This window comes from Cebus imitator, unplaced genomic scaffold, assembly GCF_001604975.1.
Source record: "Cebus imitator isolate Cc_AM_T3 unplaced genomic scaffold, Cebus_imitator-1.0 Scaffold444, whole genome shotgun sequence".
Taxonomy (NCBI): domain Eukaryota; kingdom Metazoa; phylum Chordata; class Mammalia; order Primates; family Cebidae; genus Cebus; species Cebus imitator.
Genome location: NW_016107759.1, coordinates 1,193,045 through 1,212,282, shown reverse-complemented (window position 1 = coordinate 1,212,282; position 19,238 = coordinate 1,193,045). Strand labels below are relative to the sequence as shown.

The 19,238-nt window shown below is 63.4% G+C and overlaps 1 protein-coding gene across 5 annotated transcripts in view; it reads right to left on the bottom strand.

The window, feature by feature from the left end:
• CACNA1H (calcium voltage-gated channel subunit alpha1 H) overlaps window positions 1-19,238 on the bottom strand; it is a 63,174-nt gene that overhangs the window by 21,871 nt on the left and 22,065 nt on the right. For all 5 annotated transcript variants that reach the window (XM_037732262.1, XM_037732261.1, XM_017510959.2 and 2 more), the window contains exons 3-6: window positions 4,317-4,428; window positions 4,010-4,143; window positions 3,586-3,683; window positions 779-938 (exon numbers count right to left, since the gene is read on the bottom strand). In XM_037732262.1, the coding sequence (XP_037588190.1) occupies window positions 779-938; window positions 3,586-3,683; window positions 4,010-4,143; window positions 4,317-4,428 (504 nt within the window). The remainder of the gene's footprint in view (window positions 1-778; window positions 939-3,585; window positions 3,684-4,009; window positions 4,144-4,316; window positions 4,429-19,238) is intronic.

The window sequence follows — 19,238 nt, the reverse complement described above, 5'->3', positions numbered from 1 at the left end:
GGGCCGAGGGGAGACCCCGGGGTGGGGGCTGAGGGGAGACCCCGGGGGGTGGGCCGAGGGGAGACTCCGGGGGGTGGGCCGAGGGGAGACCCCGGGGTGGGGGCTGAGGGGAGACCCCAGGGTGAGTGCTGTGGGGAGACCCCGGGGTGGAGGACTGAGGGGAGACCCCGGGGTAAGGGCTGAGAAGACTCTGGAGGAAAGAGAAGGCTGTTGGGGTGACTTGTCCTGGGTCCTGATGGAAGGCGGCAAGAGAGGTGGGGCCTAACCCGAGGTACTGGTAAGGGCGCGGACTGACTGACTGTGGGTCGGTGCCAGCGGCAGCGGGGACTGCACAGTGGGCGGAGCCATGTGGGCGGGGACTACATGGTGGGCGGAGCCATGTGGGGCGGTAACTGCGTGGAGGGCGGAGCCACATGGGGCGGTGACTGCGTTGAGGGCGGGACCACGTGGGCGGTGACGGCACGGTGGGCGGAGTCACGTATGTCAGTGACTCTGCCTTAGGTGGAGCCACAAAGTGCAGTGACCGGTGGGCGGAGCCAGGAGGCGGTGACTGCGTGCAGGGCGGAGCCATGTGGGGCGGTGACTGTGGAGGGCGGAGCCACAAGATTGGGTAACGGGTTGTGGGCGGGGCCACGGGGCGGAAACTGCGTGACGGGTGGAGCCACAGGTGCTGTCAGCGGGTGGTGGGCGGACCCATGTGGGGCAGTGATGCGTGGAGGGTGAAGCCATGTGGGTAGAGCCATCAGTGTGGGGCCTCACGGAGGCAGGGCCTTGCTACCTGACAAAGGCGCTGTCCAGGAAGCAGCGGTTCCGCAGGAGGCCGGCCCAGAGCTGGACGCCAACGATGCCGAAGATGAAGAAGACGAAGAAGCAGAGCAGAAGAACATTCCCAAGCATGGGCAGCGTGTCCAGCAGCAGGGTGACCAGGATCCGCATGCCTGTGGGCAGCAAGGCCAGGGTCGGCACTGCTAAGCCCTGGAGGTGCGTGCTCCGGGCCACAGCCCCTCCCTGGAGCCCTGAGCCCTGTCCACTGTTCACAGTGGGTGTCCACGCCCACCGCATGCTGGCTTGGGTTGCCCCCTGGTGACTTTCTACACCCCCAGTGTGATCAGGGCTCCCCTTCCGCCACCGCCGGCCCCCAGGGACACAGACACCCAGGGGCCTGACACGGCCAAAGGGGAGCCAGGTCTCCACCTCCAACCAGCCCAGGGCGGCTGGTCCTGCTGCTTTTGGAGTGCTGGGGTGTGGACAGGCGGAGCCGGGGGACTGCTAGGGCAGGCCTGACCACGAAGCATCTCAGGGCCTCGGAATGACCAGAGTTCAGTGGCCCTCAAGGCTTGTCCCATGGCACCCTGAAGCTGCCATCAAGGCAGCAGCAGCCTTGGGAGCCTCAGAGCCTTGGGTGGTGGGCTGTCTCCTGGGGGGGTCTCTGCAGCAGGCTCAGGGTTCTGAAAGCTTTTTGTCTGATTCCCAGTGAGAATCCTGCCAAACCAGAGCCTCACCCCAGAGAGAGGCTGCTGGGGGCAGTGGGGAGGGTAGGCAGTGGCTTTTCATGAGGCAGCACTGAAGCCTTCAGTCCTTGGTGCTGTGGGCTGCGTGAACTCCAGATTAATCTAGCAAGTGGGTCAGCCAAGCCCCATGCACCCCTCGCTCCATCACGGGCCTGTTCCCCCAAGACCTCCTTTCCTCCAAATTGAAGCAAGGGCCAGGTTAAGGCAGCAGGTAGAGCCCTGGGCCAGGAGCCTGGGGATGCTGAGGTCTCACCCAGCACCCAGGGGTGTCAATGGCAAAACGGGCTCCTCAGGTCGTGGGGGTGAGTGAGATCCGGGAGGGGCACGGAAATGCCAGAACAGCCGACAAGAGCAGAAAAATCAGTGAGCACTGCCCTGGTCAGACCACAAGTGGCTCAAAAATCACAGACGATCCAGGGGTGAGAGTGGACCCCAGGTCAACAGAACGGGATGAAGCCCAAAACATGTCCTCATTATGAGGAACGTATGATCCAGTCTGGAAGAGTTTCCTAGCTCCCTCTCTGGGACAGGAGCACATCCCCAGGAGGCCAGGCTGCTGGTGACAATTATGACCATTTTGGGAATTTAACCTGAAAAGTAAACATCCATGGAAGGGGGCTGTGTGCTGGGCTGCTTCATGCTCCAACAGGTGGGGCCAGACTGGTTTGCAGACAGCACACAGTGTGTGCCAGGCGCAGGGCCAAGAGCCACACGTGCATCACCTCACTGCACGCTGAGCCTCCCTTGGGGCCATAGGCACCCCTGTACACTATTCCGGGAGACAGTGAGGTTCAGGCTCAGTCACACTGTATTCAACCCCTATCTAAGCCGCACAGTAGATCTAGGCAGGCAGATGGAAGGAAAGCTCAGGGGCCAGCAGCACAAACCTAACCTACCTGCCTTTCAGGAAGCTGGAGGCCCCAGGGGAGGGAGTGCCCAACCCGGGGGTGTGCTGCAGGACAAGCCCTGAGTGCCAAGGCCACCAGGACCCAGGTTAGGCAGCCGGAAAGGCTGTGTTACATCCACACGTGCACACGCAGGGCCACAGCTACGCAGGGCCTCATACGGCCTCGTGGGGGCCGCACCCACCCCCAGGAGCTGGAGAAATTGAATGCAACCCTGAGTGCTTTAAAAAACTATCCCATAGGGACAGGCGTGGTGGCTCACGCCTGTAATCCAAGCACTTTGGAGGCCAAGGCAGGCGGATCACCTGAGGTCGGGAGTTCAAGACCAGCCTGACCAACATGATGAAACCCTGTCTTTAAAAAAAAAGAACTATCCCATCCTGTCTCTGACACAGGTGGGTGGCCCAGGTTTGACAGCACGGTTCCCAAGCAAGCAGGCGTGTGACTTCCGGAAGCTCTTCCTCCGCCTCCCCTCACTCCCAGCGCACAGCGCACACAGGCAGCTCCTCTCCACCGGGCCCCTCCTCACAGCTGCTGACCAAGTCCTGGAGGGTTTCTAGCCTTCCTTCTCAAAACTCAGCTGCTCAGCAGGGGACACGGAGGCCCAGCCCGGGCCAGCCATCTTCCCCTCTTCCCTTGGGTGGTGCTCCTGGCAGGAGGGGGGAGCGAGGCAGTGGGAGGGTTGGGGAGGGTGAGTTGTCCTCAGGACAGACTCTGGGAGCGAAGGCAGTGCTGCACAAAGCCCCCAGGAGAGCTGAGCCGCACTCACAAAGGTGTCTCCACCAGCGTGAGCCACAGTAGGATGGGCCAGACAGCAAAGCCACCAGCAATGTGCTTAGCCCCCAGCCTTGCCCTAAATGCCAGGCAGACGAGGAACCCGAGGTTCACAGTGGTCCCTGTCACCCGGCCATGTGGGAGCCAGGGACCCTGTGAATGCTGACTGCCCACCACGCCCCAGCTGGATTCTCCCCAGAAAACCTTTAGCAAGTCCTGCAGGACCCGTGGTAAATGGCAGAGGCCACCCCAGTGCTGGGACCAGGGCTGGGGCCGGGGTGCCTGGGAACCTTCACCTCCCAGTCCTGTGGTCCCGTGGGCCCTTTTGAGTGCTCTGCGGGGCTGGTGGACATGCAGGCCTCCCGGTCTCACGCCAAGGTGGGGAGGTCACTTACTGGGCACGCGGTTGATGGCACGCAGGGGCCGCAGCACTCGTACAGTCCTGATGGCCGAGAGGCTCACATTGTGCCCGTCCAGCGAGTACTCCATCATGCTGGGGGCGGGGCGAGGGGGCAGCTCAGTGAGGGGCCCAGGGCCAAGGGGGGGGCGGGGGTGCACAACAGGGCTGGCAGGGCTGGAAGGCCTTGCACCAGCCAAGATGGGCGCCAAGATATCAGGAGCATGACCCTTAGTGACATGGAGACCACCTCCATCACCCGTGCCCAGGAGGGGGGTCTCCAGACACCCCAACAGGATCCCTGGCTCTACCTGGACCCCTCCGGAACAGGCCTCTCATCTTTCTTTACAAGGGGACACAGGGATCCCGGTGGGGCGGGGTGGGGCGGGGCCCCTTGGCCAGCTCTCCGAAGCGGGGCCTACCCCGCCATGACGATGAAGAAGTCCAGCCTGTTCCACGTGTCCCCCAGGTAGCACTTCTGCCCGAACAGCCCCAAGGCCACCATCTTGATGATCATCTCCACCGCGAAGAAGGCGAAGATGAAGGCGTCAAAGGCCTGTGGGAGGAGGGATCAGGAGGGGCCGCGGGAGGACTCAGCCCCATCCCCGGAGCCCCGCCCCTGCTAAGCCCCACCCCCGCCCCCGGAGCCCCGCCCCCGCTGCGCCCCACCCCCGCCCCAGGAGCCCCGCCCCCACTCCGCCGAGCCCCGCCCCCAGCCCCGCCCCTCACCTCCAGGATGTTGCAGCGCTCGGAGCCGCACTCGACGTCCTCGCAGGGCCGGAACATGCCCAGGGTCACGCAGTTGAGCATGATGACCAGCATGCTCACGTGCTCGAACCACGTGTCACCGCGAGTTAAGGAGCACGACGGCGCGGTCCAGGATCCGCCCCCAGGGGCTTCCAAATGCCCACCCGTCAGCCGGTGCCCCCCCCCAGGGCTGTGTGCATGTGAGGGTGTCCAGCCTGGCATGGGGACCTCAGGACCGGCGCCCGCCCCTCCCGAAAGCAGCCACCAGGTGGCGCCCCGGCCTCTGCCTGGCCAGGCTCTGCACGGTGGGGGTCACCGTCCCAGACCTGGCCCCCAGGTCCCCGGGACGGCTTATCAGGAAAGCTGGGTGCAGGAGCCCTAGGTGGGCTGCTCGCATCAGGAGTAAGGCCCCAGTGAGGGCCGCTCAGACTCCCAGGGCCTAGCTACCCACATGGGGCTCCCTCGCTGGGGGCTGCAGGCAGGGTGCCCTGCACAGCTGGGAGGGCCCTGGGATGTTGGGGCAAGGCCATGCACCCCACCGGGGCAGGACTCCCCGGCCCACCCTCCAGGCCTGGGTGGTGGCACACTCGGGGCAGGCTTTCCGGCCCGTCTCCCAGGGCTGTGTGCTGTCTGCCGGCCCGGCCCAACCCTGACCCGGGAACCAGAGGAGGGAGAAAGGGACAACCCGCCGGATGGCGGTGGGCCCAGAGGGACCTTCCTTAAGGAAGACGGAAGTCAGCATTAGGAGAACAACAGCTTGTCCGCGAACAGCCCCAGCTCTGCCAGCCCCCACCGTCCCCAACACCTGGGAACCGAGGAGGGGACAGGGAGCTGGGCATCCGCCCCTATAGCTGGTTAGGTGGGCAGCCCAGTGGCTGCCCCTTATCCCTGGCTCTGGACTTGGGGCTGGGCTTGAATCTTGGTGGCTGCCCTTCCTGGCAACCGCCTTGCACAGGTCACAGGCCTCAGAGCCCCCAGCTCCCCCTCCCCACTGGCAGTTTTGCTAAGGACCTATATGACAGTGGCAGCAGTGCCCCTGACCAACAAGGGCCATGCTCACTACAACGAGGTCCTAGGCACTGCCTGCAACACTGGGGTCGGGGGCCGAGTCGCTCAAACTCTCAGGGACGACCACGAGGGCAGCTGCCACTGTCTAGGACAGGGATCAGCCACGGTAGGAGGGGAAGGGGCCCAGGGATGAGGGCCTTCCCTGTCCCTAGCTGTCAGTCCAGCCTGGAACCCCTCCTCCAGGGACCCCAGCAGCCCATCCCAGACCCCTCCCTCCAACCAAGCCAGGGCCCCAGCCTCCTGACTGGTCAGCGTTTGATGCCAGTGCCACCATAATTACGAGTTCCCGCCAAGAGTCTGGTAATTATACTTAATGGGTTCAGCAGTAACAGGCGCCTCTTCTGCAACACGGCTGCAAGAAGCCGAAATCAGCCTCCCGCCAAGGCAGCTGGCACGCTGGCACGGCCACACCGCTGTCCCCTTCTGTGGGTGGGCGAGGCCACAGCAAGCACTGCCGCCTACTAGTAGTGCATCCACTGCGGGCCCAGGGGCCAGAGTGCCTCAGCTCAGTCATAGCCAGCCTCGGAGCACTGGGCGAGGTGGGGGTGGGGTTTGCATGACTTACTCAAGGTGGTGAGGGCAGGTGGCGGGGGCAGGCACCGAGGCCCCGCTGTGGAAGCCTAGAAAGCCATGCTGGGCCCCTTGGACTCTCCTGTCTCCTGACCTAGCGCCAGGGCTAGGGAGCAACTGTGGATGGCAGCTCTGCCCCCAGCCTCTGGCACCTTTGCCCCCAGAACTACTGCAAATAGCACCTTTCAGCGGGGGTGGCTGGAAAAGTCCTTGTATATCTCTGAGAACCATAATTTCCCAGGGGGAGGGGTATTCTTGGTTAAACGGAACTGGCTGGCAGGGAAGAACTCAAAGGCACCACACCAGGAGAGAACACAGCATAAACGCAAGTGTGGGGAACGGTGTTCCCTGACCTGAGCCCTCACCCCACATCAGCCTGGCTGAGGCATGGGTCTTGCAGGTGGCACCACCTCTCCTGGGCACAGGGCACCCCAGGCCTCAGCGTACCCATCTACCCAATGGGGGTGGTGGGACTGTTTGTCCTGCGGGTGCCTGGGACCACCGCTCTGTCCCATCTCTCCCCACTCTCCTTCAAGTTACGCAGCCCCCAACCAGTACACACTTCCCTACTAAAGCAAGCGGTTTCTAGCCGCGCCTGGACTCCAGGACTCAGGCTGAGACTCGCCTCCAGATACCTCCTGCCGTTGCCCAATTTATCCCAGGCCTGCCTGGAGTTTGCACTAAGATCACACCGGAGACCCACCAGAAATGTCCAGACTGGAGCTAGGGGTGCCCTAAGCTACGGGGCTACCTGGACACGAGGTCCTTCACACCCTCCCTGCACTCGGCTGGCCCCCAGCCAGCTCAGGACTTTGAGCTAAGGGTATGGTATGGTATGGCCTCCCCGGCACTGAGGGGGACTCTGACTTCTGGACCCCACCCAGGCCCTGATGCAGAGGGCCCAGTGGGGACAGAAGGGAAGGTGCAGGCACCCCTGACCAGCCATTTCTGGGCCTGCCCAGCTGGCAGAGTGCAGTCGATGGTGTCAGATGTCAGGGCCAGGCAGTGCCAGTGCCCATGAGCTGCCCATGGCACAGGGGGAGCTGGCAGGGGTGGGTGGGAACCAGTGCCTGGCAACTCCTCAAAGATGGCCGGCTAGGGGTCCCCGGGCCAGGGTCCTACCTGGACACCTTCGCCCCCCTCTGCCATGCCACTGAGACCCTCCCCAAGCCTGTGTGACTGATCTCGAGGGAAGCCAGGAGGGAGCCTGGGTGCCCATCCCCGACCTCTAGGACTATCTGGTTTAGTGGGGGTTGGGGCACTGTCTTTTCCAAGCAGGGAAATGGCTCCAGTGAGCCCCTCCCATCCAGGTGCACCCCCCAAATCACACACACAGCTGGTGAAGGTTTTAGAAGGGCAAGGCTAGGCCTGCAGGCACCCCCTGCTGCAGACAGCCTCCTGAGCTATGCCTGGTGACAACAGCAACACCACATCTCCCGGGACCCGAAGTGCTGCATAGGTGCCGGCTCACAGAGACCCCGAGTATGCCTGAGACCACACAGCCAGGCCAGCCTGCCGGGTCGGAGCTCTGGGGTCTGCAGGGTCCCTGCCCATCGTAGATCCTCTGCCTCTCCTTCCCCCAGTACCCACCCGAAATTAGCCCCACACCCCCAGAGAGCTCCTCCAATGGGGAGCACCCCATCCCTGTGCCTGTGCTGCCGCTCTGGAGGGGACGGTGGTGTAGCAGTGCCTGGGGGGCCCAAGGAGGCTTCTGACAACATAGGGCACAGCAGACAGGCTGTTGGGCACCTCCCAACTGATCACACCCTGGCCACCAGCCCTCCGTGCCCTGGAGAGGGGCCGCCAGACATACCAGGTCCCAGCCCCTCTGGGACTCTGCTTTGAGAGGGGAGCAGCCAGCCCAGGTCCGACATCCCGCGGCGGCCAGCAGAGGCTTGGGCAGCTCCCGGGTGAACAGGCCAGCCTCATGCGTCACCCTGACCCAGCCACACTTCTGTGGGCAGCTGAGGACAGGCAGTGTCTGCCGGCTGCATTGCATGGAGTCCAGTGACTTCTGGAGGCTTAAATATACAGATGGATTTTTCTGGGCTTTAATTAAAAATTCCGTTAGGTTTCAAATCAACTTCTACAAATCAGAATCAATTTCCACTGCAGGTCGGAGGAAGCCAGGCCCACATGCAGCCAGGAGCAGGCAGCCCTGGGAGGAAGGCTGGTGCTGCGGTGCCTGGCAGCTGCAGACCCAGCCAGGAAAGAGGCGGGCAGCCGGTGGCAGCAGCCCAGTGAGGTGGTCCTGGCCACGGGGTCTCCCTCAGGCAGGGAGCATCCAATCAGACCCTGAGGCCCGGGCAGCAGCAACACACCCACCGACCCCCACTCCTTATCTCCCTGGACCAAGCCCCTGGACTTCAGTGATTCTCCTCTTTTCCGACAGACCGAGGTGGGGGACCACAGGGGCCTTCTCCAGCCCCTGGAGTCTGGCCTAGGTGACACCTTCCCCAGGCGGCCCCCACTGGGCTGGGCTCACTTGCCCCACAATACAGGCCGGGGGCTCATAAAGGAGAAAAACCCCCAGAGAGGAGCTTGAACAGGGCAATAGGGCTGAGGACCCCTTCAGCAGTGGGGTCCTGTCGAAGGACCCCTCAAGTACAGCACCCACCCTCTCCGTCGGTCCTACACTCCAAAATCAGTGCTCTTGGACTGGGTGTGGTGGTTCACACCTATAATCCCAGCACTTTGGGAGGCTGAGGCAGGAGGATCACTTGAACCCAGGAGTCCCAGACCAGCGTGGGCAACATAGCGAGATCCCATCTCTACAAAAAAATTAACAAAAAAAAATTAGCTGGGTGTGATGGCAGCTACTCAGGAGGCTGAGGTGGGAGGATCGCTTGAGCCCAGAAAGTGGAGGCTGCAGTGAGCCACGATTGTGCCACTGCACTCCAGGCTGGGTGACACAGCAAGACCCTGCCCCCTCCCTCAAAAAGACACTCTTTAGGGCACCTGCCAGGTCCAGCACAGCCTCCCTGCCTCCCCTTCCTCAGGACTTCAGGCCTGTGCACTTCTGAACGGCTGGGTAGGAGCTAAGTCCCCTTCTCACTCCTGTGGCCCTGGCTGGGGCTGGGCCTCCACAGCTGGCACCCACAAAGAAAACCAGTCCTGCCTAGGATGCTTCAGGGGTACCAGCTCCTCAGCCTCTGGGAGAAGAGCTGCTCTTTCTCAACCCCACAGGCTTCTGCTGCAGTCCGCAGCTTCCCCGGGGCCCCTGGAACAAAGGTGGCACCCCCTGCCTCCTTTCTGTGGCAAGAAGTGCCCCCCTTCCCATGCGGGCACTGCCTGTGGCCACGGAAGCCCTCTCAGCTCTCAGGATCTGGGGGGCCCTCCAAGGGGCCCAGCTCCAGGGCACCTCAAATACCAGCCCCCGTGGACACAGCAGGCGGTGCTGCCGCGGCTGCTGTCCATGGTGCTGAAGTGGCCTCCTGTCCTGGGTGTACCAGAGCCAGGAGGGCTGGGGTTAGGCGTGGGGGGCATGTCCATGAGGGGACGAGGAAGCAGCCTCCTGGCTGGAAACACAGCGCTTCACTGGAGCTGCTCCATCGATCCCTGATTTCTCATCGGGGCGGGGGTGGGGAGCCGAGGAGGAAAAGAAACATCACAAACCACTCTTCCCAGCATGGCTCTGAAAGTGCCATTTTCTCCTGGCCCCTGGGTGTGGGCGAGGGGAGCCCCAGAGGCACTGCCCGTTGTGTGTGTGTTGGGGTGGGCAGCAAGACCTGCATACCTCACTTTTGGGTGAGGGGAGTGTCTGGGAGCAGGGACACCCTGGCAGCTGCTGTTACCTCTGTGCCAAAGATGCTGCAGACCTAGGGTTCTTGGGGGCCAGCAGCCAGTCTCAGGGCCGCTCAGCAAATGCTGGAGCTGCCAGACCCCCAAAGGGTGCCGGGTGAGCCCCGAGGTGTCATGGGACCCCTCTCCCCAGCGCCGGCGGTCTCCAGGGTCCTGGGTTGGGACAAGGGGTCCTCAGAAGCCCGAATGCTATGGGACAGCGTGGCCCAAACCACCCTAACCTGAACCCTCCCAGGTAACACCAGCTCCCAGGCCCACCCAGACCTGCTGGCTCGGTAACCCTGGGCCAGGGTCTCCCCCACCCTGCCAAGTGACTAACGCCCAGGCCAGGGCTGTGGGGCAAGAGGCTGACCCCAACTCTACCTCCACCTGCACCTCCCTGTCTGGGCCTCAGTTTCCCCATCTGTACAATAGGGCTATTTCGTCTTTCTGGTGCCGATGGGTTTCACACAGACCCTCCTGCAAAACCACCTGGGCTTTAAATCCCCCATCTACCCTCCCGACTCGGGCTTCGCCTGGCCCTGCTGACCCTGGAGGGCACATTTCCACCACACGGAGGCCTCCACATTTGCAGGAGGAAGGTCAGGACGGGACAGACGTTCCCACAGAGGAACACAGGCGGGGCTGCATGGCCTCCTCATGAGATGATTAAGGGGTCAAAGCCCTGCACTGACCTCGGCTCCTCAGATCACCGGGGAGGGGACTGTGGCAGTGCTAGCCAGGGCAGGGGCTGGACGTCTCCAGGTGGGGCTGCTGCCTGGCCCCTCCTCTACAGTCAGAGTGGCTGGCCTCTGACTCCTGGGTTCAGGTGATCCTCCTGCCTCAGCCTCCTAAGGTGCTAGAATTATAGGTGCGAACCACTGCACCCAGCCTGGTGTGGGACCGACAGAGAGCGTGGGTGCTGTGCTTGAGAGGTCTTCCAAAAGACAGGACCCCACCGCTGAGGGGTCCTCAGCCCTGTTGCCCTGTTCGAGCCCCTCTCTGGGTTTTTTTTCCCTTTATGAGCCCTCTGCCTGCACTGTGGGGTAAGCAAGCCCAGCCCAGTGGGGGCCGCCTGGGGAAGGTGTCACCCCGGCCAGACTCCAGGAGCTGGAGAAGTCCCCTGTGGTCCCCCACCTTGGTCTGTCACAAAAGAGAAGAATGGCCCCATTCACCCCTGAGCCTTGGTCAGTCCTATGCTTGCTGACCTCTAAGCAGGGCTGTGGCTCCCTGCTGGCCTGTATCCTGACACTGGTGCAGAGGCGGCAGAACTCTGCAGCTGGGCGGACTGGGAGGATTGGTGGGAGCCCCCACCGTCCTTGGTCCCCCAGAGCAATCTGCTCAGCCACCTGAGCCCCATTAGGCCAAATCCAGAACAGCTGGGTACAAGTGGCTTGAGCCGGGGGCAGGGGCGAACATGGGCGGGGGGGGACCCACAGCAGGAAGGGAAGCCCAGGGTGAGGTGAGCCAGAGTCCCCCACTCAGGACTCCACGCCCCGCAGGGCACAGACTGCAGCAGGGGTCACGGGCAGCCAGCTACAGAGCAGCTGGGACACTCAGGCACGTGTTCCCCTCTCCACAGCAACCCCTGGCTGGGCAAACCCCTCCCTGCCCTGGGGAGAGGGTGCTAAGGCTGAGGCTGCTCCCTCCCCACCCGCTCTGCCCACGGCCCCCACGCAGTGCTGGCGCCTCCTCCCCTCCTGGGCCTCATTCTCAGGAGCACTCAACCTTACTTTTCCAATTTGCTCAAGGAGAAAACCTATGTTTATTCATGGGGGAAGCCCATTCCCGCAAGAGCAATTAGCCCGGAGTGCGGAGGGGATGGTCCTGTGCTCCGAGGGACTCTGTCCATTAGGGAAGCAATAGCTTCGTCCCACATCAAGGGACCTAGGAGGGGCCGGGCCAGCCGCAGACCCTGGGAGTCAGTGGGCGGCACGGGAGACCTCCGGGAACTGGCCGCCTGGTCGGCACCCAATGCCATGGCGCACGGCCCTCGCAGAGCCTCACCCTCCGGCCCTGTGTCCACGTCCACCCCCACTCACAACCAGAGCGGCTCCAAAGGACCCTCGAGGTCACGGGGGTGGGAAGACCACCCTAAGTCTGCCAGCCACGGTGGTGGTCACGGTCGTGGGAGCCAGGGTGCTCTCCACTGACGTGGCACGTTAACCCAGCCAGGAAGCATGATGTGGCCACTGGAAAGGAGGCAGCAGTGCCCTGGGGATTAGGACCGAGCCAGGTCGAGGGCACACAGGGTGGGAGGAGCGAGTCGCGGAGGGCACGGGACCCCATTCATGACAAGTGCCGCAGTGCAGGCCGTCTCCAGGGGCGTGTGCGCGCACGCGTGTGCAGAGGTCCAGAAAAGTTCCCGGGGAATCCCTGGAGGATGAGAACACTCGGGACGCTGGCGCAGTCCACAGCGACCTTTGGCACTCACCCCCCGCCGTGGCATCATCTGGCTTTCTGCTCGGCGAATCCAGGCACTGCATGTGCAAATGCAAAAGTGAAATCCACGCAGGAGTCCAGGCCTGTGCGGTCACGGCAGGCTGGCCCCTGCCTTCCGGGCTCCCCGGGCCCAGGATCTACACAGCCCTAATGGGACACCCCAAGGGAGCTGCTCATTTCATCCAAAACACCATGAAGGAGACACGTTCTTCTAGAGAAGCCCCAAGCAGCAGGGACCCCCAGGATGTACACCCTGACCCCACACACGCCCCCCTACGGCCGCTATGCATGCCAACCACGGACCTCTGTGCCCCACTACCCAGGCTTTCTGAGCATCTCCGGGGTCTCCTGGAAGGGCAGCCTTCGGGGGTGGGCTCTGCAGATGGCCAGGTCCACATGGGAGTACAGCTCCCACCCGGGGCATGTCTAAGCGGGCTCCGGGTAACCGATGGGTGAGGCCACGAAGGCCAATCCTGCCTACACACCAGAGACAAGAGAAACGGGCACTCACAACAGACAGGCCCACGTGTGTCCATGGTGGCAGTGACCCTGAAGGCCTGCAGTGGAAACAGCCCTGGTGTCCAGCAACAGACCAATGAAGGAATGCAGGATGGTCTAGCCGTGCAGCAGAATATCGCTCAGCATGAAAAGGAAGGAACCTCGCCACGCCACGCCACGCCACGCCACGGGTGAACTTGGAAACGTGATGCCGGGAGGCCCTGGGCACAGAAGGACCATGAGACGTGGGAAGTCCCACACATGTAAATCCAGAGACAGAAATCGGGGTGGAGACCACCAGGGCTGGGGGAACGGGGTTTCCTCCTGGGGCAAGTGACGGCAACGCTCGGGAACTAGGCGGAGGTGATGGTTCAAACGTCGCTGACCTGTGCACTTCAAAATGTTAATTCCTTAAAATCACCTGATTGTCAAATAAACAAGCAAATACAATGGCGACATCCGTGGTGCCTGAACCTCACTTCAGCCACCACCACGGCCTGCGTTTCCCACTTTCCGCTACATGGCAGCTCCCTTTTGCTGGAGCCCTGCGCCTGTCTGGAGTCGCCACTCAAAGCACCCTGTGGACGGGAAACTGAGACCTGGCACCTGGGCAGGCTCGGGGTGGTGGGAGCATCTCCTCCTCCTGCCACACGCCTCCACGCTCGCTGGGCAGAAGAGCCCCACATGCCCCGGGCCCACCCAGCCACGTGACTCCTCCTGGCACCCTCCAGCCCCTTGAGACCTGCCTTCTGCCAGGGGGGTCCAGATGCCCACAAGAGAGCAGAGATGCCTCCTCCCAGGCTCACAGAGGATGAGGGTGAGGGCCGGGAAATGGGCAGCCCATCCCGGAGGTGGGGAGCCCTTGAAGGTAGGGCAGCTGCTGTGCGCAGGTGTCCAGGCCAAACCACCCCGAGTCCTCTGGGGCTGGTGGCCCCATGCACCCGAGCCTCGGTCCCACGCTCGCCCACCTCCACAGCCCAGCCTCTGCCTCAGGCATACGGCCCAAAGCCGACAAGCACTCAGGGGACCTGGGCCTGGGACAGGGTCTGCTCCCTAGTCTCAGGGCTCTGGGAGGGCCCCGTGTAGGCAGAAGTCTGGGCCTGACCGTTTTGGAAGCACCGGAAGGCCCTCTGGGCAGGAGTGACACCCCAGAGTTGAGTGTGGCCCCGTCCTGTCTCCCCCACCAGCTCCACCAAGGCCTGAGGGGCCAAGCACATCCCGCTAGCCTTCACTCTTCCAACCCCGGCATCAGGTGAAGCACTGGGGCAGCCAAGCGGCCGGCCAGGCCGATGTACCTTCCCCAGGTGGCACGGACACCCCTCCAGGGGCCCCTGGGGTTGATGAACTGATCCAAGAGAGAATTAATGAATTCAGGGTCCCTCTATAGTGAGGTGCCCATTCTGGGCTGGATGTTTGCAGACTCTGGGGTCTCCTGGCAGCGGGACGGGACAGACTCCACAGGGGGAGCCGCACCCAAGTCCCATGTGCACACCTGTGTATACACCTGTGCTCTTGCACCCTGCGCCCCAGGGCCGCCCCCCAGCCTCTCGGGGGAGATGACGGAAAATACACTGAAGCAGCAGGATGGGACGGTGCCCGGGAGCTCCAGAGCCTGCCCCGAGTGCGGACCCTGCCCCCCATGCCACGACCGGGCGCATGTCCTGTTCTCCACTGGGGCCTTAGGGGGACAGGAGCGGGTGGGAAATGGGAGGGTGAGGTGGCAGGAAGGGGGAGGGCCAGGCAGCCACACGATCCAGGATCAGGGAGGCCAGGGATGCGCTGACTGAAGGAAGTTTGTCCTCATTCCCAGAGGCCGTCGCCATGGTGACAAGGGAGGAGGCAGCCCGGTCAAGGTTGGGGGAGGGGCCAGGAGGAATCCCGGGCTCCACACTGAGACGGCCCTCATACGTGTCTGTCTCCTCCCAGGAGAAATGATGAAAGGGTTTTAACTGGGAAAGGGGTGGGGTCCCGAGGACCCCCATGTGCTGGGGAAAGTGGAGGGGATGCAGAGCCATCAGACCCAACAGGGCTGGTCAGGGGTCCTGGGTAGGCCGGCTCCCGAAGGCAGCTCCAGGATTCCCTCAGCCGCATGGGGGTGTAGGGGTACCGGGTTTCAGGGCTCTAGGCCTGACACATGACTTCCTGGGAACAGCCACCTGGGGTCCCACCATGTCCCACCCTGGGCCCTGATGCTGCGGATGTTGGGAGTCATGGGGGATGGGGGTGACAGGTGGGACCCAGGCCTCCTTCACCGGCTGGCACCTGTACCAGCCCTGGAGACCAAGGTGTCCAGGGACAGGACGGGATGGGCGGGCTTGCCTCCCGAGAACCCGCAGTGCCCACCGCCGCAGTGGCCGACTGCCACCCTGGGGAGCTCTCAGGCTGGGCCCAGGACTCAGATCCACAGAGGTCACCCGTACCCCATCCCGGGCAGGGAACAGAAGGCGACAGAGGAGGAGGGCCAGGGTGAGGGGTCCCTGCCACACTGACTGACCGTCCGCTCTCCCGGCCTCTGTCCTGGTCCTCACCCCCGACCTCTCCCAGCCGACCCCCATCTGCTCTGAGTCTCAGCATGCAGCCTGCTGAGAGCTTTCAGCCCAGCCAGGCCCCCGATGCGGCAGCGCCTCTACCCAGTGGCCTGGGCCAGGGAACAAGGCTGGAGCTGGCCGCCTGGGCTTGCCTGACTCACAGGGCGGTGGCGGGCAGGGAGTCCGGGGCAGTGGCCAAACATGGAGTGTTTGTCTTCAACCGGCGCCGCGGGTCACAGGAGGGCGTGGGGGCTGGGCTGCCCTGGGAGAGCACCTCCCCCGACGCAGGGGTGAGGGAGCCCACGCCCACCACAGGCCACCACCTAGGGGATAGAGGTGGCCGCTCCACAAGTGAACGGCTCACTCCCGGCTGACGGAACATTCCGTCTCAACGGAGCTCCTCCCTGCACAGTGGCCTCTGCCTCTGTGTCCTCTCGGGGCTGCAGCAGGTGGGCGGAGGCCCGGCTCTCCCACCCTGCAGAGCCTCCCACCCGCCACCCACCGGAGGGGCTGAAATGGTCGCATTGCCTGAGTCGTCTCAGGCATGGACCCCGCCCCTGCCCCAACCCCGGGGAATCACCAGGCTCCCCTGGGCTGCAACTTCTCGCCTGGGAGCGTCAGGCCCTTCTGTGTGGGCGGACAGGGAGGACGGGAAGCACACAGCAGCCTGGGACAGGCGGCAGCAGGGGCCTGTGTGCATTTCTGTGTGAGGGCGCACGTGTGTGTGAGGGCTGCGTGTCTGGTTCGGGTGTGTGATGTGTGTACACCGCCTGTGTTTGCACGGGCCAGGCTCACATACACTGTGCTCCCACAAGCACACGCACCGCCTTCTTCAGGCCTGAGACAAGGGCGGACACCCCACCTCCTGGGGGCAACGGAGCGGCTGGCTCGCGGGGCCACCGCGGAGCTGGAGCACACGCCATCAGCTCCCTCTAACTCTGTGCACATTTTAAAAGCCATGCTAATTAGGAAGAGACCTAATTTACCTACTTAGCTGGAATAAAGAGCTTGATTCCGGAACTTTTCAAGGCAGAACCGAGTGGAAGAGTGCATGGTCCCAGCCTTTGTCCCCGCACCCGCAGGAAGCCTGGCTGTGCGGGCCGAGAAGCCTCTCGGAGACCCCGCCTGCCACTTGGTGGCAGCGTGCGGCAAAGCCGCAAGTACCGTGGGCACATGAGCACCCAGACGTGTTCTGCCTGAACACGGGGCAGGCCCTAAGACTTCTGGCTGGCTCAGGTGCAGCCGGGGGCTCAGCAGCTGCCCCGCGTCGGGGCCACCTGGTCAGGCTGGTTTGTCCTGGGAGCAGGAGATGGAAGGACCGGCTGTGTCGGGCAAGAGAGCCTCTCCTCTGGCCTCACCCCTGCCCATCTTGGTCCCCATATGAGGGCTCCGCATGCCCCCGGGCGGGGAAGGGAAAGGCGTGGGCAGCAGAAACAGAGCTAGGAGAGGACCCTGGGGAAGAGGACAGACCGCCCCCGGGACGGGCCTACTCCAGGCTGGAATTCTCCAGGCCAGAAATAACTGCCTGAGCGCCACTGCACAGCTGCCGCGGCCCAAATTAGAGACCCCAGGGGACCAGGCGCTCCTTCCATGGGAACGTGGCCTGGAGCTCCACCCCGGGTCTGTCCAGAAAGCCAGTCCAGCCCAGGCTCCTTCCTGCGGGAGGACGGGGTGAGCCCCTGCAGATAGCCCAGCAGGTATGTCCTCAGCACACGGGCGGCCAGGCCGCATGCTGGGCCGGGGGGTCCAGGGCAGGGGCGGCCTGGAGCAGGGCTGACCTCACTCTGGTCCTCTTCCCCGAAGAGGCCTCCCTGCGGCAGCGACACAAACCATCCGGCGACGTCCCAGCCTCTGCCGCACACGCTGCACTCTTGCCCCAAACGACGTCTCATCTCTCCCTGCCCCACCTGCCCTGTCCAGGCCCTACCTGTGTCCCCTGCGTCCTCCTCCACACGGTGGCCGAGGGGACCCCTGCCCCAGGAAAGCCAAGGTCAGGCAAGCGGGAGGGCCACTCCTCCCTCAACGTGCTACGCAGGGCAGCCCCTCCTCGGCCTCCCACACCCTGGCTGCGATTTCGACCCCTGCTCAGGACTCAGAGGCTACGTCTGTGCCCGGAGGGGGCTCGAGGACGCCAGGACATGGGGCCCACCTCTGTGCCCCAGGGCACCTCCAACCCCGCCACGAGGGGCTCTCCTTTAGATGAGATCGCAGGTTCAGGCACCTGGCATACCCCCTCCTCACCCGTTCCGCCCCTGCTCTGCCCCCCAGTTGTAAGACCCTCCTCCCCAGCCCACGGCGGCCCGAGTCCCTCTCACCTCTGCATGCTCTGCCAGTGACGCCGTGGTCTCAATCTGTGTGTGGAGGCCAGCGCGTGCTTGTAACACCCCGTGTTTTGCAATGAGGACGCACACCAGACACCTGTGCTCACGCGGGCGCCCGGCTCAGCCGGTGTGCAGGCACAGGGATCCCCAGGGCACCCCACAGGCTGCCTGTCCATCCACATGACACCCCTCGCCCTGTCCCTGCAAAGCCGGCCCCTCAGTGCCATCTGACAACCAGGTGTTTATTAAAAAAAGAGGGATGGAGCTGGGCGAGGTGGCTCACGCCTGCAATCCCAGCCCTTAGGGAGACAGAGGTGGGGGGATCACCTGAGATCAGGAGTTCAAGACCATCCTGGCCAACGTGGTGAAACCCCGTCTCCACTACAAATACAAAACTTAGCCAGGCATGGTGGTGGGCACCTGTAATCCCAGCTATTCGGGAGGCTGAGGCAGGAGAATCACTTGAACCAGGGAGGTGGAGTTTGTAGTGAGCTGAGATTGTACCACTGCACTTCAGCCTGGGCAACAAAGCAAGACTCAGTATCAAAAAAAAAAAGAAGAATGGGCTGCGTGCGGTGTCTCATGCCTGTAACCCCAGCACTTTGGGAGGCCAAGGAGGGTGGATCGTGAGGCTAGGAGTTCAAGACCAGCCTGGCCAACATGGTGAAACCCTGTCTCTACTAAAAACACAAAAATTAACCAGGGGTGGTGGCGGGTGCCTGTAATCCCAGCTACTCAGGAGACTGAGGCAGGAGAATTGCTTGAACCCAGGCAGTGGAGGGTGCAGTGAGCTGAGACCGCACCAACATGAGTGACAGAGTAAAACTGTCTCAAACAACAACGATAAATAAGCAAATTAATTACAAAGGACGGAGACGGCACTCAGCAGCGGCTGCTCTCCCACCTCCCTCACCTCACAGCGGGGAGGCCCTGGCGTCCGCCAAGCCCGATGCCTGGTCAGCCAGGGCCTCCATCCACTACGGCCTAGTGGCTGAGGTCAGGGACCCCCAACTCATCCGGCCCAGGAGCCGGAGGCCAAGCCCCGCCCACAGGGCCGCCACACACCCCTTCCATCAGCCCCGGAGGTGCGCAAGGTGAGAACACAGCTCCTGCTCCTGGGACGACCACAGCCAGGCCCAGGGGTGGCTCTTGGGAGCCACGTGCAGGGCGGGCTGAAGCCCATGCCCTCTGCAGCCTGGTGGCCACAGGCACTCACTCACCACCAGAGAGGGTCTCTGCGACCTGGCAGGGATCACAGAGCCTCACTTAGTCCCCCTGGGAAACGGCAGGGCTGGGAGGGGAGCGGGGGCTGCCCTGCTGGGGAGATGTCACCGTCTGGTCCCCCCGTCCTGGTAGCCACACCTGCCTTCCCCGGCCACACCCTCCACATCTCTTCAGCCCAGTGCTGACTTCTGGAGCTCAGTGGAGACAGGGGCAGGGGCATCTGTGCCCAACCTGCCAAGGAGCTCCTGGTACAGCCAGGTACAGAGAGGGCCCTGAGGGACAGTGTGGTCCCTCTACGGCTGCAGGGTGGTCTGCTGGGATGGCAGCGGCTGAAGCCACAGACACTCACTGTCCCATAGCCTGGAGGCTGGGGCTGGAGACCAAGGTATGCACAGAGCCGGCTCCTCCTGTGGCTGCCGTGATCCTCGGCCTGCAGACGCCGCCGACACCCCTCTGCGCCTGTGTCTTACCAG